Source organism: Mastigoproctus giganteus, chromosome 2 (genome assembly GCF_048544385.1).
Source record: "Mastigoproctus giganteus isolate SK-2022 chromosome 2, ASM4854438v1, whole genome shotgun sequence".
Classification (NCBI taxonomy): domain Eukaryota; kingdom Metazoa; phylum Arthropoda; class Arachnida; order Uropygi; family Thelyphonidae; genus Mastigoproctus; species Mastigoproctus giganteus.
In genome coordinates, this window is record NC_143576.1 from 130,696,966 (window position 1) to 130,723,241 (window position 26,276).

The 26,276-nt window shown below is 34.1% G+C and overlaps 1 protein-coding gene across 2 annotated transcripts in view; it reads right to left on the minus strand.

Annotated features, from left to right (window-relative positions):
• Nucleotides 1-26,276, minus strand: part of drosha (ribonuclease 3 drosha) — a 357,699-nt gene that overhangs the window by 282,766 nt on the left and 48,657 nt on the right. For both annotated transcript variants that reach the window (XM_090389541.1, XM_090389540.1), the window contains exons 4-6: nucleotides 24,317-24,772; nucleotides 19,449-19,641; nucleotides 18,456-18,609 (exon numbers count right to left, since the gene is read on the minus strand). In XM_090389541.1, the coding sequence (XP_090245667.1) occupies nucleotides 18,456-18,609; nucleotides 19,449-19,641; nucleotides 24,317-24,772 (803 nt within the window). The remainder of the gene's footprint in view (nucleotides 1-18,455; nucleotides 18,610-19,448; nucleotides 19,642-24,316; nucleotides 24,773-26,276) is intronic.

Below are 26,276 nucleotides of genomic sequence, written 5' to 3' on the forward strand. Positions count from 1 at the left end.
GGTTGATTGCTGGAACAAACTTCCATCTGTTGTTGTGGAAGTTGATACCTTAAATAGTATCTATTCAATTTGTCAGCAACCTGAGCAAGGTTATGAACAGTTAAACCACTGACATCAAGTGTACCAGTTCACTTGATGTCAATAGCAATGAAGTTTACCAGTGTCAATATGCCAAATCGACTTTCATTCAAGTTTTGCTGTGGTCTTCCTTGGTGGTCTTGTCATAGTATATTGCAATATCTCTCTAAATAAAATCTAACTATAGTTCTAAGAAAATCTAATAGGTCCATTGCATCTTTGCCTTTGCATATGCTATGTGGCTGCCAGGCATTATTCACAGCTACATCGATCAAATATGTAACAAGGCTAGAATACCATTTTTTCCCCTCAAATACCAGTTCTGTTTGATATATTCTGGTCCATTCGGTCTACTCCTCCCACTCCTACTCCTTCCTTTTTTTCTTCAGAGGGGATTTAGATTCCTCATCTTCGATTGAAGAATCATCTAAAGAAGCTTGGACATTAAGCATGCTTCCAGGCAAATTATTTATCATTCCTGGCCCACCTTCTTCAACAGAACCTTCATCAGTAATATTCACGGTTGCACTCTCTGGTGGTAATATAGTAATAAAAAATTATTTTTCTTTATCCTTCATGGATAGAGAGCCATCTTCAGTTGAATCCAAAAATGTCATTTAGTTTTGAGGGAATTTTGGATTTACTATAGAACTGTCTTATGGTCCATTCTGCTAAAAAAAAAAAAAAAAAAAAAATTATGTATTATAGTTAGGGAAGGACACTACCTGGTTGTTTTCCATAAAGGTTATCATATAAAAAGTATTAAGTTTTGAATTGCCATTACAATAGAAAACAGGAAATTTTAGGTAAATACAAAAAGATTAAATTCTTAACTGCTGATAGAGGCACTGCCAACAGTTAATTTATAGGAGAGGGATTAACTCCATTACCCAATAGAATGGTGCCAAGTTTTTATCCTGGATCTGGGGTGTTTGTGTAGTGGAAGCCTAGGGCTACCTTTGTTCCCATACTCTGAGCATCAGACCATGCTGCTGGTGCCAAGTTTTTATTCTGGATACAGGATAAAAATCCATGTGTAAACCGAAAGAATCATATGGCTGTAATATCCTTGCCATCAGACATTTTTCTATGCGAATGCCTTGCATTCAAAATATAGGACACCGATTTGTAAATGCATGTAACTCAAGCACATTTCAGTTGATAAATTTAAAACTTATACTGGTTAAAATTTAATGCTTTTTTGATTAAAATAAACATTTAAAAAAATGATAATTTGAGAACTGGCAAATACTAAAACACTTACCTGTGTGAATAGACTATGCGTGAAAATCAAAACTCAAAAGTTTAGCTTATTTGAAAATTGGCAACAAAAAACCTATCACTTAAAAGTCAAAAACAATTTTTTATATTATATTTTCTCCAAAGACTCCTGGAACATGAAGGCATAGCAGTTTTCCATTTTCTCTGTAAGCACATTTTTTATGAATATTTTTTAGGCAGACTATATAAAGGATGCTAGGCATAAATGGGTTAATTTGAGAATGTTCACTAGACCTTTCACTTTCAATTTATAAATTATTTAATTATACAGTTAGTTTTGTCTTTCTTTCTTTCTTTTTTTTTTTTTTTTTTTATCCCAAACACAAACCTTTTGGGTTTGAGATTACCATTATCTATAGTACTTAGTTGACAGAAAAGACAGAAGATACTTGCTGAATAAGCCTTAGATTTTAATTTTCAGGAAATATGTGTAGAAGAGAGTTGTCCAAAATAAACAGAAGTGGAAGAGGAAAATAGATAAAATAAATAAGGAAGTAGAAATTAGTTCAATGACTCTGGAGTTGAACAGTTAATGGATATTGACTAGTCAAGGAGTCCTCCATGACAGTATAATGGTGTTACCACTTGTCATTCATTTTGAGAGGCCTGGATTTGAGTCCCATCAATGACTGGAGGAATTTCTAAAGCCCTCCTTCAATTGAGGCTGAGGTTAGTTGATCTCAGGTGGAAGAAGTAGGGTTTTTTCCCTTGGGGGTTATTCCAGGTTTTTCTGTCCACACAACATGCCAATTGGCCCACGAATACAAAATTGTGCAATCATTAAGGCACAATGGCACAAGAATAAATGGGAAACAACAACCTGAGATCAGGATCCTATCTAAAGACCAAAGAAAGCGTCGAATGCAATGTCTTTGGTGTAATAGGAGGAAATTTATCACGATCATTATTGCAAAAGTTAGAGGAAAAGATGCTAATAAACTAGTTTTATCTTTAGATGAGTAAGCAACATATCAGAATTTAACAAAAATGAAAGCAAGGATGGGTAGAAATTGCAGCCAATAGCTTGGCCAGAGACCAGAAGGCTTAACTACCACTTGGACAAGCAAGTTTACAACTCTTAGTCTGTTCACAATTCAGTTTGGATTTATTAATAACAATTTTACCAATACCATACATAATGATATTTATCATTAAGTTGAACATAAGCACAGGCCTTTGTACCAAGTAGTCAGAACTCAGTCATTAGTAAGAGTAGAAGCCTTCAATTATTGAAATCAAATGCAATCAATGTATACAAATTTTGACTTGAACATTTTTACAGGTGTTTTGAGAATTAGTTTAGGCAGAAAATTAAACTGGAAATCTGGATACAAGCATATTGCAATATGATATATTCTTATCTTGAACAGCCTTAGCACATTTATTGAAACTGGTTTAGATATAGGATGAGAAATAAAGGATTTTATTCCTACCAGAAAAATTGTGCTAACATGATCTGAAGATCAGATCATGTTAGCACAATTTATTAAGATCAGAAGATTTAAAACAGTAATCCAACCAAGGAAAAGAGGAATCAAAATAACACAGATCATCCCATTTGGTGTTTCTTGTAATGGCAAATTATAAAAGACTAAGATTGGACATGGAAGAAAGATACCAGTGAGGTTTAGATCTTTTAACAGATAAGTTGCTTCTATCAGTTTGAATATCAATGATACAATCATTAAATATAGCATTGCATGGCAAGAATATACGCAGCTCCTTGACCTAACCTAACACAATCTCAGTAGTCCTCCTTTCCTACTACACTTTACTTGGACTTGCTCCAGTCATGAGCAGGAAGAGTAGAAGCAGTGAGATTATACACTACTTGACTTTTATTTGATTTGATTTTGGTTTTTATGGTGCAAAGGACCTGACTTGGATGCTTCTTAGAAAATTATCAATATGTCTGATCTGGTGGACTATCTAGCAGCTGGCCAATAAAAACAATTTTAAAGGGTTACCCATGAAATGTAAGGAATATTGAATCTTTTAGCAATAACATGAATATATGAGGGGTTATCATTTAATTCACGGACTGATGCAAGATTTTATGTTTATTGTGCAAACTTTCCATAACTGCCACTAGAGGTGCCTCTCCCTGATCACTGAGCAGACTCTGTGTGCATGCCAGTACTTGTTGAGCTAGTATTTCGTGAAGGGAGTTTTTTTTAGCCGTGTGTCACTGACAATTGTTTTTAAGCAAGTAGTGTCAGCCATACAGATTGAACAGCAATATGCAATTCGTTATTGTGTCAGACTGGGCTTAAGTGCATTGGAAACAGTTAGAGATGAATGAAGCATACGGTATTGAGTGTCTTGGTAGGATGGCCATATTTAAATGGTACAAGTGATTCAGTGAAGGCTGTGAATCTGTTGCAGAGGACCCAAGATCTGGTCAGCCTTCCTCCTCAAGAACTCCTGAGCAAATTGCAAAGCCCAGGAAATCTTGGATGAAGACAAGCGAATTGCACATTGTGAATTAGCTGTTAAAATGTCCATTTCATACAGTAGTACTCACAATATTTTGAAAGATCACCTGAAAAATGTCGCGAATCTGTGTCTGCTGGATTTTCTTGATCATTTTGAAACACAGGGTCAAAACTTCTTAAATTGTATAGTGACTTGTGATGAAACTTGGATTTTTCACTATGATTCAGAGACAAAACAACAATCAAGTGAGTGGAAGCATTCTGATTCACCAAGACCTAAGAAATTTTGAGCTTCTTGCTCGGCTGACAAACAAGTGGTTCTTGTTTTTTTTACATAAAAGGCATTCTTATTACATATTTTGTGCCTTGTGGAACAACTATGAATAAGGAAGCATACTCTCAGGTTCTCAGATTCAAACTTTGCCATGCCATTCATGAGAAATGTTAAGAACTTTCTGGTGTGAAGTGGTTTCTCCATCAAGACAATACCAGGCCCAATATGGCTAATATTGTGCAGCCAGCGATAGGTGAAACAGGTGCTGAGGTTCTGCCACATCCCCCTTATTCACCGCACTTAGCCCCGCATGATTTCTTCCCGTTTCCACATGTTTGCTGTCTGACAACTATGCTCGCAGAGCCACAACAGAAGCACTTCCGTCTTTTAAAAAATGGCTTGCAGGAAGAATTAAATCAAAAGTGTGTGCAAAGTTCAAGGGAGAATATTTTGAGGAGAAATCCACAGAAGATTCAGATAATAACAATTAAGATAAGATCTTTCTTGCACCAGTCTGCAAATTAAATGATCATCCCTTGTATATGTATTTGTGGCTACAAAATAGGTTTGTAAATTGTGTAGTATAAAATTTAACTGCACAATCAACTAGAGTTGGCAAGTTATTTTTTTTTAAAGAATAACTACTAAATAAATTGAAAGATGAAATACCATTCTCTTTATGTAGGAGCCAAATTTAATACATAGTAGTTGTCACTCCTGAAGGTCTGGACACAATAAGCCCCAGCAGCAGCAGCAGCACAAAAACTAAAATACTGTGCTTAACACAATATTTTAGTTTTTTTTAATAAAGTAAGTAGTATAAGTACATGAAAGAGGATACATAGTCAAATGTATAAATAAAATGCAGTGAAATTCTATTTATTCATTACCTAACACTGTTAAGCACTATTTTTAAGTGCATTTGCCATATAACCTATTATCTTTACAATGAGTATCTATCTGCCCATCTGTGTTTAACAACTAGACTCCCAGCAGATAGCATGTCATGAAATTTATATTGGGGTCCTTTTAGAAAGACTTGTCAAGTCAACCCAAATTTCATTAAAATCAAACCAATGGAAACGGAAGTATGTTATGATCTCTGAGTGATTACTCGAAAAGGAAACACCAGATGGCACTAAATGTTCTTTTAATCCACTGGAAGGTTTCAGAATAAATTTCCAATTCACTTCAGAAAGTCAGACCAACACATTACTCCAGAAGAAAAAAGTCAGATTAACACCAGACTTCCAGCACATGTATTGTTGATCCCCAGGGAGGTTTTAACATATGGATATCAAGTTATTCATATTTATCATATGTTTTTAACATATGAATATCAAGTGGCGATGTTAAACACACCTCTTAAATGGTAAAGAACTTTTTCAATTTCTGACATCCAGTACAGTGGAATCCAGTTAAGATGAAATACAGGAACTCCCTGACTTACGTAATACAGGCATACCTCGGTTAACGTTACCTCTGATAACGAAGCCTCGATATAACGAAGTCGGCAATTTCAAGCCCCATTTAACATAAAAAAATATTCCAATTTAAGACCAACGCCCGACAATCATTCGATTGGTGACTGACGGCGACTCGTTACGTATTCCCGAGTGCTCCCGAGCTGCGGGCGTGTCTGTTATAACAGTTTTTCGCGTCAATCGCATAATTTAGTTGTTGTTTACATGATTGACGTTGTTTCAGTGTGGCGCATTGCAATAATCGACGTAGGTTCTTTGTAGCATTACATAACGTAGATTTTGTAAATTTTAATAGAAATATTTTTGTTTTAGTTAATTAAAATGTCAGAATCAAAGAAAAGAAAAGCAATTTCTTTGGAAACTAAACTAAATATCGTACGACGTGTTGAAAGCGGCGAAAGAAAATCCGATGTGGCACATTCTTTAGGATTAGCGCAATCAACTTTAACAACCATACTTAGTCAATCAGAAAAAATAAAACAGTCTGCTCAGAATTGTACAGATGTTACAGCGGCAAAATTAACTCGCTTAAGGAATCCAATTTTAGAAAAAATGGAGAAAATGTTAAGTTTGTGGATAGATGATATGTCACAACGTCATATGCCTTTAAGTCAAATTGTGATTCAAGAAAAAGCATTATTTTTGTTTAATCACCTGAAATCTAAACAAACTGAAGAAATTACGGGAACCTTTAGGGCTTCTCGTGGTTGGTTCGAGAAATTTAAAAAAACGGGCCAGTGTAAAATTAACAGGAGAAGCTGCAAATAAGTTTCCAGAAAAACTAAAGGAAATAATTGAACGTGAAAATTTTCCACCAAATTTGGTGTTCAATGTTGACGAAAGCGGTTTGTTCTGGAAACGGCTACCAACAAAAAGCTTCATTTCTATTAAAGAAAAATCAGCTGCTGGGTTCAAAGCAGCCAAAGACCGTTTAACGTTACTCTTTGGATCAAATGCCTCTGGCGATTATAAATTAAAATTGTTATTAGTTTACCATTCAGAAAATCCGAGGGCGTTAAAAGGTAACATAAAAATGAATTTACCTGTAATATGGAAAGCAAATAGAAAAGCGTGGGTTACCAAGGAGTTATTTACTGATTGGTTTGTTAACCACTTTTGTCCTGGAGTAAAACGGTATTGTCAAAAAAAAACAACCTTGAAGAAAAAGCTCTTTTGTTGTTAGACAATGCTCCGGGACATCCTACTGATTTTAACACGTTGGACACATGCATTCCTGTCAAAGTTGTGTTTCTTCCAGCAAACACAACTTTCCTGATTCAACCATTGGATCAGGGAGTAATAGCATCATTTAAAGCTTATTATCTGCGTCGAATTTTAAGCAATTTACCTGAACTAGAGGATAAAGAGGAAATGACAGTTAAAACTTTTTGGAAAAACTACACCATTAAAAACGCAATTGAAAACATTGATAGTTCTTGGAAAGAAGTTACTAAGAAATGCTTAAATGGAGTTTGGCGCAAAATATGGCCAGAAGTTGTACTAGAAGAAGAAAATAACATCCAAGAAATTAGAAATGAAGTTATCCAGATGGCTCAATCAATAGGTTTCGAAAATGTCGATGAAGAGGATGTTAGAAATTTATTGAATGCAGAAGATGATGGTTTTTCAGTGGAAGATTTAGAAAACCTTGTTAGCAACGAAGACAAAGATAATGAAGGCGAAGTTAAAGAAGTTCCTGCCGAAAAAGTGTTAACAACCAAAGATTTAAAAAGGTGCTTAAATGACATTGAAAACGTTTTAAATTTTTTTAGTGAAAATGATCCTGATTTAGGAAGAAGTGTTATAGTTAAGCGATCAGTGTTAAATGCAATAACTCCGTATAGGCAATTGTTAAATGAAAGAGAAAAAAAGCATAAACAATCAACTTTAACCTCATATTTTAAAATGTGATTTCACTTTGTATGTAAGTTGACTGTTTATTTAATAAAACTTTTCTTTGTTCGAAAAAAAGCTTTTCATTTTCTTTACGTAGGAACGTATCCCTATTCTGGCCATAGTATTTTTACCTCTGAAAACGAAGTTTCGCTTAACGAAGTAATTTCGTGGAACGCATCCTATTCGTTAATCGAGGTATGCCTGTACTCGATTTACACAAATTCGACTTTAAGTAAGTTTTTATCAGCTGGTGCAAACTGAAAAAAATATGGAAACTTATTTTGCATCTGTAGAGATAAATGGAGGTATTGTGAAAATATCGTAATGTGAATTCCAAGTCCTTGAAAGTTGAAATTTTCAACTTTCAAGGACTTGAAATACGCTATCATCATCATCATCAGCCATTTTCAATCCACTGCAGGATGAAGGCCTCTCCAGCAACTTTCCAGTTCCTTCTGTTTTGAGCACTGGCCATCCATTTACTACTCAAAAACTCATGAATTTCATCTATCCATCTCTGCCTTGGTCTTCCAGGTTTTCTTCTAGCTCCTCTTGGGTACCATTCTGTTATTTTCTTAGTCCATCTTTCATCATGTCTTCTAGCTATGTGTCCTGCCCAAGACCATTTTAGTTCTTTAGTTTTGATAAGAATGTTCTTTACTTGAGTTTGCTGCCTAATCCATGTGTTTCTCTTCTTATCTAACATGCTGATTCCCAATATAATTCGTTCCATTCTTCGCTGTGTAGTTCTTAGCTTCTCTTCCATTCTTTTGGTGAGTGCCCAAGTTTCACTTCCATAAGTCATGGTGGGGAGTATACATTGATTCATTATTTTACATTTCAGACAAACTGGGATATTGCTCTTCAGTATGTGACTATATTTCCTGAATGCTATCCATCCAAAATTTATTCTTCTCTTGACTTCCAGCCATTTATCATTATTACAGCTAATAACTTGTCCCAGATAAGTATATGACTCAACCTTTTCAATTACTGCTCCTTCAATCATTATTTCCCTTTCCGTGGCATACTTGTTCATCATTACTTTTGTTTTAGCCATATTCATCTTTAGTCCAAAATCCTTACTAACTGTGCATAACTGATTAAGATTTTCCTCTAATTCTTTGGGATCGTGGCTTATGACCACAATGTCATCTGCAAATCGTAAATGGTTTAGGTACTCTCCGTTCACATTGACTCCTTTCTGCGACCAGTCTAATCTTCTGAAAGCTTCCTCAAGGGCAGCAGTAAACAGCTTCGGAGATATTGTGTCTCCTTGTCGAACTCCTTTCTCGATTTTAAATTTCCTACTGTCTTTGTCTAGTCTAATAAAGGATGTAGCACTCTCATATATTTTCTTCAAAATCATAATATATGGAGTATCTATGCCTTGTCTTTCCAGTGCCCCAAACATTGCCTTATGCTGTATGGAGTCAAATGCCTTTTCATAATCCACAAATGCCAGGCATAATGGTGTTTTATATTCATTTGCTTTCTCCATTAGCTGTGATATTACGTGAAGGTGATCCATAGTTGAGAATCCTGTCCTAAAGCCAGCTTGCTCTTTCGGTTGATTCTCATCAAGTATTCTTTCTAATCTGTTAGTAATGACCCTTGTGAACAACTTGTAGATATGGGATAACAAGCTAATTGGTCTATAATTTCCAATTTCTGATTTATCTCCTTTCTTATGCAGCAAAACTATGATTGCATTATTCCACTGCTTAGGCATCACACCTTTTCTAATGCACTTTGTGAAGAGCCTTGCCAGTTTTTGTGTTATGTCTCTTCCTCCCAATTTTAACAACTCTACAGTAACTTCATCTTCCCCCGGGGCTTTCCGATTCTTCATTTTCTTCAATGCATGTTCTACCTCATCAGGAAGAATATCGGGTATGTCGTATGTGTTGCTACTTTGCAATCCATCTTCCCCACTGCTGGTATCATTCCCTCGCTCCTTGTATAATTCTCTATAGTAGTCTTCTGCTATTTGAATTATGCCTTCTCTGCTGTTTATAAGTATACCATCGCTATTCTTCAGTTTCAGTATCATTTGTCTTTCTGTATTACTGCTCATGGCTGCTGATTTAAATCCTTTGTTTTCCCTTAATGCTTGTTCTGCTTTTCTTGTGTTAAATCTTCTTATGTCCTCTCTGAGTCTCTTTCTAATGGCTTTGCATAACTCAGTATACTCAATTTTCTCCCTGTCAGTGTTTTTCTTGCTCTTCATTTGTCGTCTTTGGTTCACCATGACAAGTGTTTCTTGACTAATTTTTTTTTCTTTGGATTTCTGTTTCCCTATAGGTTTCTTGGGCTTTATCACTTTCAGAAAGTTGTAATATTCCTCATCAATATCTTGGTCCTGAGCAGTCTGCAGAAGCTCAAACTTGTTCTTAAGTTCCAGTACATACTGCTTTTTCTCCTCCTCTGTTATTTCAAAGACCTTTGTATTATTTACTCGAGTCAGTTTTTTCCTTTCCTTTCCTACATCTATATCAAGTGTACATCTTACCATTCTGTGATCACTTCCAACATTTACCTTATTCAGGACGGTAACATCATTCACAATATATCTTCTTTTAGTGAGGATGAAGTCGATTTCATTAGTTGTTAATCCATTTGGACTCTTCCATGTCCGCTTTCTGTTCACCCTTTTCTTGAAAAAAGTGTTCATTACTGACATTCCTTGAGATTCTGCAAATTCCACAAGTCTTCACCTCTTTTATTTCTTTCACCAATTCCAAAATTTCCTATAGTTCCTCTTTCTGCGCTGTTTTGCCTTTTTCCAACCTTAGCATTGAAGTCCCCCATAATAATAGTGTAGTGGGTTTTCTGCTCATCTAGAAGACTCTCAATTTCAGTGTACATTTCTTCAACCTCTTCATCATCATGGCTCGATGTTGGTGCATAAATCATTATAATCTTTAGCTTGTACCTCTTAGAAATCTTGAGTATTAGTCTTGACACCCTTGGTGATGTACTTTTGAATTCCAAAATGTTGTTTTTAAAATCTTTATGGACCAGAAACCCAACTCCACCTTCACTCCTTTCACTGTTTCCATTGGTGTACAGCAGATTTCCACTTGATAAACTTATAAGTGATTCATTTCTTCTTCTTGTTTCAGCCAAACCGATGATATTCCAATTCACATTTTCTAATTCCTTTTCCAGCTCTAATATCCTGTCTTCACCGATGAGTGATCGTACGTTATAACAGGCCAAGTTCAATTTCCGTGCATGGCAGCCTGGTCGTACCCAGAGATTCTTAGCACCCTCTGCTTCCACTCTGATCCTCTCGCTGCCGTAAGAGGGAGAGTGAAAGCTGCTGGGGACTGAGGGCCATTTGTATTGTTGTGCTCTCATTGCTGGAGGGTTTGGTCTTTTCCTCTTCACGCTGACCAGGCGTCTTGAAGAGAACCACTCTACACGTTCGTTGCCACCTAAGTGACGTAACAGGGCTTACCATTGAGAAGGTGTGCATGAGTGGATTTTAGGGAGGCAGGCCAACCGGACTTCTCCTAAATTTTCTGTAATAGAGAGATATTGGATCCATCAGTGTTTTAGGCTGAGTGTCTGATAACACACAGGATACCTGTTCCCCTCTAAGCCCCCTAAATACGCTATATTACTAAGCTATTTATCTCTCTAAAAGGTCATATTTATAATGGAAATTGCACTATACTTTCATCATTATCATATGTTCCCATTATAAGAATCAATTTTGAACGCCTTTTTGATATTTTTCTAAAGCATGTTTCTGGAGGCCACACCAAAAAACAATAAAAACAATTTGCACTTTCCGGTTTATTGGGCTTTTCTGTTAGCGCAATCTATTATAAATGGGTAGTAAACTCGATCTTATTGCATTTGTGATAATCCCGATAACTGGAATTCTGTGGGTTTTTACGGTATTATGGTGAAATGTGTTTCTCTTCACTAAAATCTTCAATCATATTAAAAACAAATTTTTGGATACTTCTCTTCATTCCTATGTAGTATTACAATGATGAAGGGAAAGAGACCAACAGAAAGTGCAAGTGCTGGCAGTGCCAGGAAACAAAATTGATTTAGAAATGAAGATGAAAAAATGATTCAGAAGTACAAAGCAGGACAAAGTTTGTCATCTATTGCAAGGGAATTAGGTCTCACTGCTTCAACAGTGAATACTATTTTAAGGGACAGTGCGCATATAAAATAACATGTTAAAGGATTAATGCATTTAAGATCAACAGTGATCACAAAACTGTGTTCATGTGCTATATCCAAGATGGAACAGCTATTAATAATATGGATGGAAAATCAGATTCAGAAGCAAGCGCCTCTGAGTTTAATGACCATTCAAGCAAAAGTAAGAAGTATTTATGAAGATATTGAGGATAAGTACGGCGAACCCCAAGCCAAGTTCGTGGCAAGCAACGGGTGGTTTAATAGGTAAATGGCGAATGGAAGAAAATATGTCCACGGCACATAAAAGGCTTCAAAGGGTTTGAAAAAGATGAATCATATGAAGAGGTTACAGATAAGATTGTAAAGGTTGCAGAGTTACTTCAGTTGGAGGCTGTTGCCAAAGACATGGAGGAGTTAATAGAGGAAGAAGGGAAGGAATTATCTAACGAATAACATGCTGACAAAGCTCAAGATGAACTAAATGAGGAGTCGAGACGCTTCATCACCAGAGAGCTGGAAATGGCATTTTGTGAAATTGCATTGGCAATAGCGAGGTTTGAGAAGATGGATCCTGACAGCGAATGATTCTTAAAAGTTAACAGAGGGGTGGATGATATGCTTGCTTGCTACAAAGAAATCTATGACGAAAAGGAAAAAGCCACCGTCCAGTCATGCATTAATATGTTCTTTCGTAAAGTTGAGCGGCCGACCCCTTCTAAATCTCCACAGCCCTCAACCTCCGCAGCAGCAGCATACTTATCAGCTGAAGATGTCAATTCTGGCAATGATGCTCAAGAAGTAAAACTTATTGACATTATGCCTATATCCTCTCTTTTTTTGTAATTTTATTATTTTGAAATTTTTTAAATTGCACACTTTTGTTGTTGTTGTTATTTGGTTTTTAGGAGCATTAGCAACTAAGGCCATATTGCTCCGGGATATGCGGTGGTCATTCCCTCACCTTTCGACATCCTCCGTATTTGGTGGTGAAGGGCTCGAACCCCGGTCTAATCAAGAAGCGTGTGCTACGCACTGCTGCTCCTTCCCACCTGGCTACAGAGGTGCCTGCACACTTGTAATTTTTCCTAAAATTGAATAAATACAATAAATAATTTTATTCACATGTTCGTCGATCATTTCTTTTTTGATTCAATGAATCCAGCGAGCACAATTGCGAGTGCTGCACAAGCATGGGGAAAATTCCGACGTACGTAAAATCTGACCTACACAGAGTTCTGCGGAACACAACCCTTATGTTAATCGGGGAGTGGCTGTACTGAGAATTATAACAATTTTTTTTTTTTGTGTTATCCAAATTTCACATTATGGAAACTTTCAATTTTTTTAAATCATAGCAAATTTCATGATACTATCAACATTTTGAAGATTTATTCTTATTTTCCTCCACAAAGACAATGGAAGCTTGTGGAAGAAAAAATCTGGAGTAACAAAAACAAATTTCCAATTGTTTTTGCTGTAACAGATCTCCATATAGCATGCAACAAGTGAAGTGAATCCAAAAATATACAATCTCAAAAATCCTCTTTTGATTCAATGCTATAAATGAATTTCTAATTATCAATACTAAAATTTCAGACTTTTAACTATACTTTTATCACATTTCTGCAGTATGTGGTATTAGGTCGCAAAAAGATCAAATTGATACTGAATGTTGTTCCACATCCAGGTGGAAGTGGTTTGAAAATACAGTAGGCCCTCAATTTAACAGACTATAATAATAATAAATTAATAATAATTTATTAATAATTATAATTAATAATAATAATAAATAACAGAATATATTAATAATAAACTTTAATGTACAGGATGTATTAAAATGTACATTGAGTAATTTATACATTCCACTAAAACATATGTTAAAAATATAAAAATAAATTTATGACAGGAACCAAACTTTATTTTAATTAAACACGTCAAAAACTATACAATGTAACTAATGGAGTGTTTCCACCACTTTTTTTTTTTCTTAAAGCTCACACAAAGTTGTTTTAAATGTGAACATTAGTTTTTTTAATTTAAATCCTTTTTAGATGGGAAAAATACTTTAAAATTCTTAAACTCCACTGAATAAAAAATATACAATAAAAACGTTAAAAGAAGATACATAATATTCAATATTAATATTAACTTAATTTAAAGAATCACAATTTTCAGAGTCAGAAACAACTGTTATATTGAGGGAGAGGTGTTAATTCCTTGCTGGTAGAGGGTTCTGGTGAACCAGTCCAGTTGACGAAGTGGTCTTGAAGAAATCATCAAGCTTCAGTTGCCTTACACCTTGGTGCTGCTTCCTTATTACTGTAGATCGAAATTCTCTAAAATGTTCATAATAAGGAAGCACATCGGTGTCTGACGATGATTCAATATAATGCTTCGTCTTTATCATCATCATCCTCTTGTTCTCCATGAAGAACATTTTCTGCAATCTCTACTTCAGAAAAAAGTTGAGAGCCTGGTTCACCATCATTTGAGCCACTGTTCCGCATCATTCTCAGTTGCATTTTTTTTGCCAGCCCTCAGAAGAGTGTCCCGAAAATTAGATGCCTCAACTCCCTCAAAGTCCATTTCAGGTTCTATGTCGTACAACTTCTTCCAAGCACTGGTCAAGGTGGCAATCTTCATATCTTTCCACGCAGCTGCTAAGTTGAAGATAGCAGATCTGATGTTGTATGCATGTAAATTTTGCAGTATCCTGGTGCCTCTTGTATCTTCTTCTGCATCTTCTGTTTCTTCCAAAACAACCATCACCTCTTCCAAAAACTTCTTATACAACCTCTTACATGCAACAATTACACCTTGTTCCATCAGCTGTATCAGTGAAGTAGTATTAGGAAGCAGAAAAACACATTATTTCTCCCATCCCTGCTAACTAACCTCTCAGCATTAGGGTGAGCAGGTGCATTATCTAGCAGTAAAACAGTCATGATTTAATAAGGAATTTTCAGCACATCTGTCTGATAGCGTCACACATCAAGAATAAAATGGTTAAAGAACCAGTCACAGAAAATATCCATTGTAAACCAGGCATTTTTTGAGTAGGAATATATATCACTGATAACTGGTTCATTAAATCCTTTAAAGCACAAGGTTTTTTTGACTTGCCAACTACCACAGGCTTAAGCCATCAGCATTTGCACAAAATAAAACTGAAGTTCGCTCCTTATTTAGCTTACAACCAGGGGTGCTTGTTTCATGCTTGTAAGCCTGGGTATTTTCAGGAACAGCACAATAAAAAAGCCCAGTCTCACCAGCATTATAAAGCTGTGATAAAATAAGGCCCTTATTTTTAATGAGGTCATTTAGATATTTTCTGAAAGCCTCAACTTGCTCTTCATCTCCACCTAAAGATTCACCACAGATTCTTTTATTAACAATGCCATGATGCTTTCGAAAACACTACAGCCATCCATCACTCCCCTGAAATTTTAGGCCCATATGCTCAGCAAGCCTTTCAGCAGCTGATTTTAACTCAACACCTCTAACAACACCACTTGAACGCTGCTGAACAAACCACTTGTACACTGCTTCCTCTAGGTTTTTATCTTCAGCCACTTTCATATGTTTTCTACTATCAACTGTAAAAGTAGTCTTGGAACAACCATCTACACTGCATTTTAATGCAAACTCCTTAAGTTTTTATTTTTATTTTTGCGAATGTCTGAAACTATTTGCTTTTTGACTATAAATCTCGCACATATGCACAATGCTTACACCACCTCCAAGCTTCTCAATCAGTTCTAATTTTTGTGCAACACTCAAGTTAACACATTTACACTTTACTTCTTTATCCCAAAGCCATAATGATATTACATATTTATTATAAAATATGTAAAAATCACAATTACGTAAAACGCAAAAACAACCAAAATGTAAACAAAAGAATAGGACCAACTGCACCGGAAGACTGACAGTGTTGATGCACACCACTAATCACCCCCCTTCTATTAACCCCCTCCCTCACCTAGATGATGCAATACTCTGAGCCCAACACTGGATGCATGATAAGATAATGCTGATTCATTGACCCAACCATTTAGCATTCTCTATTTGCGAATAAAAAAAAAGTTCTAAATTTTTCCTATAGGCCAAACTTTTTGTACGTTAAATTTGAAGTCCGTTAAAGAGCCTACTGTATTTGCATCTTGGCTTTACTAGATTATGGAACTCAACAATCCTCTGTTTCTTTTAATTTTAGAATTAATATATATATATATATATATATATATATATAATGCATCAGCCAAAAAAAAAAAAAAGTAAAAAAACTTCCCATATCACCTATCCATTATCTCTAATAGTTTGTGTAGTTCTTCCTTGAATTAAAACTTAATTAAAATGTTAAATTTTAAGATGTATTAAATCTACCCACTTCCACGACACCAGATAGAAGTTTCTTCAATCAACTACCCACAGGTCAAAGGTAAATTTCTGCACATCTATCCTGCAACTATTCTTCCCCAATTTGAATTTATGCCCCTTCATACGTGTAGTCTGAGCAAGAGGAACGATGCCATCAGCACTGAGTTTACTCAAATCATTCAAAGCCTTAAACACCTTAAAAATCTTCACAGATTCATAGTCTCTAAATACTGCAATTTACAGAACTGAAGCCTTTCATGATAAGAGCACACACGTTTCTGTTCCCCGCTAATTTTGCTACTATTCTCTGCACTCATTCCAACAAATCCACGTCCTTCTAAAATAAGGCCTTTAGACCTATATGCAGTACTCAAAGCGTGGCCTAACCATTGCCTTATACAACTAGATAATTACCTTCTCATCCCTTCTGGTAATATTCTTGAGTTGTTAAAGATAAAGAAATAAATGAAGCCATGGATGTTTTGCAGCATGAGTTCTGTCAGTTTCAGTGTGAGAAACTACCAGATGCCATTATGAAAGAAAAAAAGAATTGATATATAATGGTCCTTGGTTGGAGAACTGACAAGTGAACAAGGAAGTATAAAAAATTATCAAAAAGTGATGAAAGATGTGTAAAATGAATGTTTTATTTTCAAAAAAATTATTTAAAATATTTTTTAATATAAAAAGAGGATTTTTCATAGTTATATTCAAATAGATTGCAAATAAAGGTGGAATTAAAACAAGTGAATAATTCTGAATTATTCCTTGCCAATTTTTAAAGCATCTCAAATAATATTTAAAAAAAAAAAAAAACACTGTCATGACCAATTACAGGTTGATAAGCAAGTAAAGGTTCAATTTATTATTTTCATGAACGTATTTGTGTATATAACAACAATGTATATGTATTTAATAACATTAGACAACAAAGCTTTAAGCTTTTGATTTATTATTTATTTATTTTTTCTTTTCCAGAATATGATATGAAGATCACTCAAAACAAAAGTTATCTACTTTAGTAATAAAGAAACAACATAGCAATTTTTTATTTTTTTCAATATATATTCCCTTGAGGGTCAATATACTTCCATTTTGAGAGGAAATACCTGAAAGAGCCATTTACAGCTACCTTGAGATCAACATCACTTGAAAAATTGATACTATGCAAGTGCTTTTTCAGATTTCTGAAGAGGAAATAATTACTGGGGCTCAGGTATGGGTAAAGTGAGCAGATTTTCTGTAACCCAAACTGGGACACCTCATTATGAAAGTCACATTCTAAGAAGATATCCAATTTAACATCAAAACTGCATAAAAGTGGTAAACAAACAAAAAAAAAAAAGTTAAGAAACCATGCATGCAACTTTGTTCATAAATATTAAAAACTGCAAATTAACTGCAAAAGAACTATGATATCCCAAGGATGGCCACAATAGTAAGCACTCTTGACAGCAGATAGAACTATGCCTGAAACAGAAATTTTATTTCCTTAAGATTTGTGAAACTAGAGAATCCAATACAGATAATTAAGATGAAAATTTCAGACATCACTATCGAATATGAAATTGAACTGACCATCTCATTTTCTGAAAGTATATGAATCTATAAGTGAAATTTCTAATAGCAAATGAAATCCTAACGTATGAACATCTCATATCAGGAAAAGATTTCATAAAAAAAACAGATTATTGAACTTATTTGGCTTATAGAACTTTCCAGATTATTGAAAGTAAAATTGATGGAGTAAGAGAAATTGTAGGTTGTACTCCTACCAAAGTTGGAGTAGAATTTGGAGGCAAGACATCCAATCAGGCAGTACAAGCTTTAAGACCATTGCCATACACTTCAGAAAATAGCAATAGATGGCAACAAAAGATAGCAATAGATGAACTGGCAATTAGGGATCAATTAGTTGAAACTGATGTCAATGCTTTTTTTTCAACTGAATCATAATTCCATTTAATAAAAAGAAAACAATGGAATGTGGAACGTTTGTGAGGGGAACAAAGGGGTCCTCTTACCAAAGGGCTTAAGTTCTGCAAATTGCAGCGGCTGGAGACTAGGCACCTGCGAGATGATCTGACTGAGGTGTAAGGCCTTGAATGGGTTGAGCACGCTGAATTCTGATGGGATTCTTCCGCTTGCTCAGATTACGAACCAAAGGGCATAAATTCAAATTGAGGAAAGACAATTGTAGAAAAATGTATGGAAATTTGCCTTTAGTCAGCGGATGGTTAATTGCTGGAACAAACTTCCAACTGTCATTGTGGAAGTTGATAGCTTAAATAAATTCAAGGAGCAACTGGACAAACTTTTAGAGGGAATGGTTGTGAATTTTTTTTTTTTTATTTGGCTGATGCTAAATAAGCTCATACACTTGCTTTCTTGCATCACATGCCTCTATTACTATTATGATTTTATATATATTAATATAATAAAACAAAAACAGTAACTCACATGGAGGCTTTGGTGTTCTTAGTTTTGTTTTCCTTGGTGGAGGTTTATATTCTGGTTTTGTTGCTTTTACTCGAGATGCACGCATCACCAGTGTTGTATAAAACTCGCGGTGGAGATCTTCAAGTTTTTCAGTTCCAACAATAACACTAGGATCCTAAAAACAATAAATGTGTTAGTCACTCACAGAATATAAGCTTTAAGACAAGTGCAGTGCTTTATCAGAATAAAATGAACACCATGTCTGTTAACGTATCACATGATTTCAGTGAATGAAATAAACAACAGACTGTTTTAAAATGATTTATAAAAAGCATTTAATATAAAAGATGATTACACACCTCCACTGTGAGTGACTAACATAAACTTTCACCTACATCACCTTAGCTTAAGACTACGTTATCATTTGTTCACTCGATGAACCACAATTTACATAATTTTATTTGGGGGGGGGAGCTATACATTCAAAAACAGGCCTTGAGCACTGGAAAGCATAATGTAGAAAATGTTCTTGTAACAACCAGCACACTAGAGTTAAAATAAATAAAGTGGAATAAATAAGTAAAAGGCAAATTTAATGAAAGTGATAAAATCAATAAAAGAGTTAAAATACAGTAAAAAAATAAAAGCATTAAAATGCAGTAAAAATAATAGCAGCATTAAAATATAGTAAATAAATATAATAAGTAACTTTCAAGGCAAGGCAAGGTGCCTCTTCTTCAGTTTAGAAGAATGCACAGCAAATTGAGTTATAAATAAATTCATAGATTAGTATGAGGAAAGAATTAGTAAAAAATAAAAGAATTAGTAGGAAATGAATAATGAATGAACTTTAATGTAACTTTATTACATTAAAATTTACTTATTTTAACTCTAGTGTCAGTTGTAACAAGAAATTTTTTTCTACAGAACTATACATATTATTCAACTTTTCTATTACTGATTAACATAGGTATGACTAAATACAGAAGCCTAAATTCTGGCAAATAATATTACCTCAGAATCCCTTGTATAGTAGAGCTCTGCTGGAGAAGAGCGTATCCACAAATCTTCAGACTCTAATAAATCAAAGTAATTTTCATTCTCCTCCTCCTCCTCCTCTTCTTCTTCTTCCATATCCATTATAATCTTGTCCCTATCTTCCTTACAGTAGTTCTCAGAATCATATTTTGAACTCCTTGAGGATATTCTTAAAAGGCATATTTTCATATATATAAAAAACACAAACATAATGATCAAATAAAATGCAACATATATATTAAGCATGCATTAGGTGCTATAAAAATTATCTAACTGAATAGGAATGGCTCAGAACTGTAAAAAATAGTTTACAATGATTTTAAAATTGCCATGTCTTTTTCTGAGTTCAAATTTATGACTTACAACTAAGTTCAATTTCATGACTTACAACCTTATCAGTATAAAGTATGGGATCTTTTAGTCATAACACATGGAAATATTTATATTTCAGTGATATCATCAACATCTTGAAACAAGAAAAGGTCACCAGTCAACTACAGCATGAATAGTTCAATCCCTCAACGGCACATCTCATTCCCTAAACCAAACTTTATTCCACATGACTTGTGAAATTGAACTAGTACTACTATGAAAAAGATCTCATCTTATCAATTCAAAATAACATTTTTCTGTTTCAAAAAAAGGTCTTATCATGACACTGTAGATATCACTCAAGATTCTATGACATTCACACTTAAAAATGTCAAAAATGACAAAGGCCATGAACTTTGTCAGACTCTGCTCTCTCTACCTAATGGTCAACAACAACAACAGCAATAACGCACTGCTTGAAGGTGAAGTTCACGAAATCTAATCTTCTGTTGCTTCCCAAAATTTTATATTTGTGGCCCCTTGTTAACAAGAATATATACCTTCCTTATTCATTCTGCTTATTCCTGTAAAGGCCACCCTAAAACACACCAATCAAGTCACCTCCAAGGTGTCCAAACCTCCAGGTTTTGCAGTTCACATATTCTAAGATGTTCCCCATAAGGATGACCCTTAGCACTCCAAATCAATCTAGCTGCCTTTCCTTGTTTCCTCTCTAGAAGTTGTCTTTTTTTTTTAAGTGGGCCCCCAGCCCCTGAAAATAATGTTCCAAATACAGTTTTGCTATTGAAGGTGGAGTCTTTTCACATGGATTTAGTCCTCTAATATCAGAGCACTTTAACAAAACACACTGACTCGCAATTGCACTACTTTCAAATAAGTAACACATCAACAGAAAAGTATTTGCTATCTTTTTTAAATCAATGCAATGCAAATGTAATTTTCTATGTTATCAATGATTTAACAGGCCTTTACAAGTAAGGAAATAAATATTCCTCTGTATAAACATCTTTGGCAGGGGGGGGGTTACTGAAGTGCATAAAGACAATACTGGTTGTCTTTATATCTCAGTAAGACAATACAATACAATGCAAGTGGGGGAGGGGCCCAAATATAAAATCTTTGCAAGTAACAGCGGATTGGATCTAAGCTTCTGTTACTCTCAAAGTACCCAAAGTGGAGAGTTTGATAAAGTTAAAGTCTCTTTTTTGGCAGTAGAAAAATTATGAGAAACTGGGAAAGGTTATTTTTTCTTGGCAGAACAGAAAAATTCTACTTCTTTGCATCATTCTGCCATTCTAATTCCCACCTATACACTCACTTATGCCATGAAAGTTAAGTTGTTTTTTTAACAACTAATACTGAAATATATATATACAGATATATATATATTTTTATCTATTATAAAATAATAATGGAAAGTATAAGAAAAGTATACCAGATCAGATTAATGCCATCAAATTATTGATTTAATATTAGATCAGTCTGTAAAATAATTACTACAGTAAGAGTATATAAGTACTATAGAAGAATTCAAAGTGAGCCTCAAGGCCAAAAGAGCAGATCTATGATAAGACTTTAGCATGATGATATAGAATTAAAGTATAAGAGTACAAGGTAAGCCATTAGGCAAAAAGAATCTGGCAAAAAGAAAATGAACAAAAAAACCAATAAAGGCTAAGATAGCCTGAGTTGGTTTACTGCATTATATCCTATAAATAAACAAATAATTAGTAATAAAATAATAAGATAAAAATTAAAATGAAATAATAAAAATAAAGATTAATAGGACACATCGAATGGTACATTGACAAGGGCTAGCACCAGTTCAATATATCCGATCAATAATTAGCAAGGATATCTGTTTCTGTTTGTTTTCTGCCAGCTTGGCTAGGTCAAAATGATCAAAATTATCAGGATTTCCAGCAATCAATATTTAAGTCTAAGGGCAAACTGGCATAATAACAGCTAGCCCGACAGATAGCTTTGAAACAAATAATACAAAAAGTGAGAGCTAACAATAAATTTCATGTGGGTTATGATGTATTTGATTTTAACCTGTGAAAAAGAAAAGGCTTATGCTGAATTAAGGGGAAAGGAAGTAAGAGTAAGGAAAGCAATAGCACCTCAATTTCCCTCGAATTACTTTAATCGATCTTGAGATATAAAATTTTGAGTTAGCAAGCAGAAAGTAAAAAGCAAAGAAAATAGCTTCTAATAAAGGTAATTTGGATATACCAGGAGCACATCTGCCCATCCCTTTAGTAGAGATCCTAGTATTACAGTACGAATTAAAATAAGTGGTAATGATAAGAAGCTTAAGTATAATCTGTATTAGGTAAAACTAGATTATAATAAAGAAACAATGAAATACCAGTTGTAGAATTTTAAAGAAATAATGAAATACCAATTGTAGTATATTAAAGAAATAATGAAATACCCATTGTAGTATATTAAATAAATAATGAAATAATGAATTACCATTTGTAAGAATAATAATACTAGTTGTTATAATACCAGATATGAGAATAAATAAAATAAAATAATAAAAAAATAAAAATAATTCAACCTTTCTGAAATAGTAAATCAAAAGGAACAAATTAAAACAAAAGGAATAAATAGGATGTGAAGCTTACCACCTTATCCCAGTAGAAACAAGGCCAAAATAAATTTTAACCCATATTACATATTATGAAACAAAGAGAGATAGCAGTGCTACCTCTCAGTTCAGGTAACTACAAGACAAACTATGTACCATTCAATGTATCCTATTATCAATAATAAGCCACATAATCATTATTTTATTTTATTTTTATTATTTTAATCTTTCTATTTTATTACTAATTATTTCGTTTATTTATAGGGTATAATATAGTAAACCAACTCAGGCTATCTTAGCCTTTATAGGTTCTTTGTTCATTTTCTTATTTTCTTTTTTCAAGGTTCTTTTTACTTAATGGCTCACCATGTAATCATATTTTAATTCTATATCATCATGCTAAAGTCTTATCATAGATCTGCTCTTTTGGCATTTGAATAATATATATATATAATTACTACAGAGTGTATAAGAGTGTGTTTTTATATATATTTAAGAATAACTAAATGCACAAGGCATAATATGTTAAGAGTAAGAGTTTAATATCTATATAATATCGGTGTAGATACGCCATAGATAACTCTTAAGAAACTACGATGGTAGTGTGGGAGGCATCATTTGCTCTGTATCTCATATTGTGTTCTTCCTTCACGAGTTGCCATGGTATTGCACTATCACGAATAAGTAATGCTTCACTAATAGAGAAGACTATTGTTACTTATTCTCATTGAGTAACACCACCCAGACGGCACTATTTCAAAGCTATTGGCCTATCATTGGTGGGTGAGCAGGTACCCTGGTATTGCAGACATGACAACCCAGTTGTAAAGATAGTCACACAATATGAGAGATGCCAACAGGTTTATATGATAATATTTAAAAATAACTAAATGCACAAGGCATAATACATTAAGAGTAAGAGTTTAATATCTATATAATATCAGTGTAGATACACCATAGATAACTCTTAAGAAACTATGATGGTACTGTGGGAGGTATCATTTGCTCTGTATCTCATATTGTGCTAGTCTGGGTGGTCTAGTCTAGTCTCTCATATTGTGTGATTATCTTCACAACTGGGTTGTCATGTCTGCAATACCAGGGTACCTGCCCCCCACTGATGATAGGCCAATAGCTTTGAAATAGTGCCATCTATTTATTTGAATAGATTTAGACTACTTGTATTTATTATTTTATATTATTGTTTAAATTAACTGTGCTACTATCAGTAAAAAGAATACATGCAATTATTAGGACGACAACTATCTATAAGATATGTAGTTAATAAATACATAAAACGGATAATTACATATTTGCAGTGTTAAGTACAGCTGTAATGTAATATAGAATACACAAAAACAATACTAATTATTATTCACTTATTATTTATTCTTATGCAGCAATTTCTTTGCATGTTATGGTCTGCAAAATCAGCATTCCATGAATAACGAGGTTAAGGGCATACACCTGAGGAAAACATGGTCAGGTTCAACAAATGATCAAGTGCCTAACCTATGATGATCTCAAAAAGTTTTTTCATATATAATCAAAGAATGAACAGTGAGGGGATTAAGGTTAAACATGATTACAATATTAAGCAATCATGTTTCATAATAATCATGTCACTAATTAGTTGGTTGGCAATAAACCATAATCAGTTGCAAAAGGTTCTTTCTATGTTACATCTAAAAATCATTTGAAATAACAAAACACATTACCAATATAAAATATGAAAGAGAATAAATAATAAAAATTATATAGAGTGCCTAATTCTTATTTAGGAATGGCCTGAAACACTGACATCCTACTTTCCTCATATTTATAAGCAAAGTAGTCTTCAGAATTTTTTTGCCAATATAGTAAGTATACTGTGAAGAATGAAAATGACAAACAGATCAATGATCAAAAGACTTACTTTGCTGTAAAATCACTTGAATGTTTCTTTGTAAGATTTTCTTCATTCTTTTCTTTTCTATCCCTTTCTTTGCTTCTATATCTTCTACTAAAAGATCTTTGCTCTTTTATTTCATTATTACTTTTTCTGCCTCTCTCTGACTTCTCTTTATAATAATCCCTTTCACTTTTTAATGGTTTGCTGTAATCTCTTTTGCTGTCCTTTTTTTTGCTGTCACTCTTTTTTTTAATATCTCTTTCTGAACTGTGCCTTACACATCTTTTTTTGGAAGCTCTGCAACTCTCAGAGCTAGGAGATCTACAGCTTTCAGAGCTGTTAGACCTTGCAATTCTCTTCTTATATTTGCAATCAGGTTTATTGCTTTTATGATACAATGATTTATGACTTTCTCTTCCATGGTATCTTCTTTCCCCTCTCTTTGATTCTGAATCTGACAACTTATTCTTTTGAACTTGTCTGGAAAAAAAAAAAAAAAAAAAAAAAAAAACAGTTATATAATTATGACATTTTCTTTAAATCCATGTCCTACTCCAGACCTATATTTTACTAAAAATTGGAGTATTTGTAGATATATAAGAAAGCCTTTATTACATAAATAACTATCTCTCTTATAAAAATTCAGGAATGGATGAGATAGTAACGCTTTACAAATGCAGCATGCTAATAAATTCAGGTTCTGATGAAGACATCAAAGGCATATATTGTTGGAACATCAGAGACATGGTGTCATACAGAAATAAGGAATGCAGAAATTAAATTTGGGAAGTACAACGTGTACAGAAGGATAGACCGAATAGAAAGTGAGGAAGGATCATGCTATTAGTTAAAAAACATAAAATCTAAGGAAGTACTTCCAGTTGACATGAGTGGACAGTGCAGTGTTGAATCAGTTTCATGTGACATAAGCACTGGATAAGCAAAATTGAGAGTAGAAGTGTGTTATAGGCCTAATGACTCTGATGATAATAATGAACAATTATAGAGAGAAACAGAGTGGGCCAGTAAATCAGATTGTCTTATAATGGGGGATTTTAACTTCCCAGAGATAGACTGGAACTTGTGGGTTGGTCACTCACACACACACTAGCAGGACTTTGGTGGATTTATTGGATGATTATCTTCAACAGCAGCACATTCGAGAGGCAACAAGAGGCAGTAATACTCTTAGCATTAGTATAGGCACATGATGCAAGAAAGCAAGCTTATATAGAATCAGCCAAAATAAAAAAAACCTTTTTTCACCCATCCACTCGCTCCAAATGTTTGTCAAGTTCTGCCTTGAATCTATTTAAGCTATCAACTTCTACAACGACAGATGGAAGTTTGTTCCACCAATCAACAACCCGCTGGCTAAAGGCAAACTTCCGCACATCTATCCTACAACCGTCTTTCCCCAAATTGAATTTATGCCCTCTCAGGTTCTTAATCTGAGCAAGAGGAAGAATTCCATCAGCATTCAGCTTGCTCAACCCATTCAAGGCCTTATACACCTCAATCAGATCACCCTCGCATGTGCCTACTCTCCAGGCACTGCATTTTGCAAAACTTAAGCCTTTCTTGGTAAGAGCACCCCTTTGTTCCCCTCACCAAACAAATACCAAACAAAATTTAGTATTTAATACAAATACTAAACATTTTGTTAGCCTATAACTAGGCTACCACATCAAGAAAGTAAATATGATGTACAAAGGTATAAATTTAAGTAAAACCATATAAAATAAAAAATTTAAATCTTTGTATATAAGTTATCAAGTGTAAAAGGTTAAAAATGTCAGACATGTTGTCTCTGTCACCTATAATCTGACTGAGGGTAAATGGCTCAGTCAGATTATTAAAATCAGTAAAACACAAGCATCTTGCTTCAATAAAAAGAGGATATTATATAAAAAGGTGATGAACAGTTAAAATAGCATTATACATCTCACACACAGGTGGGTCATCTGTCTTCAACAAAAAGGAA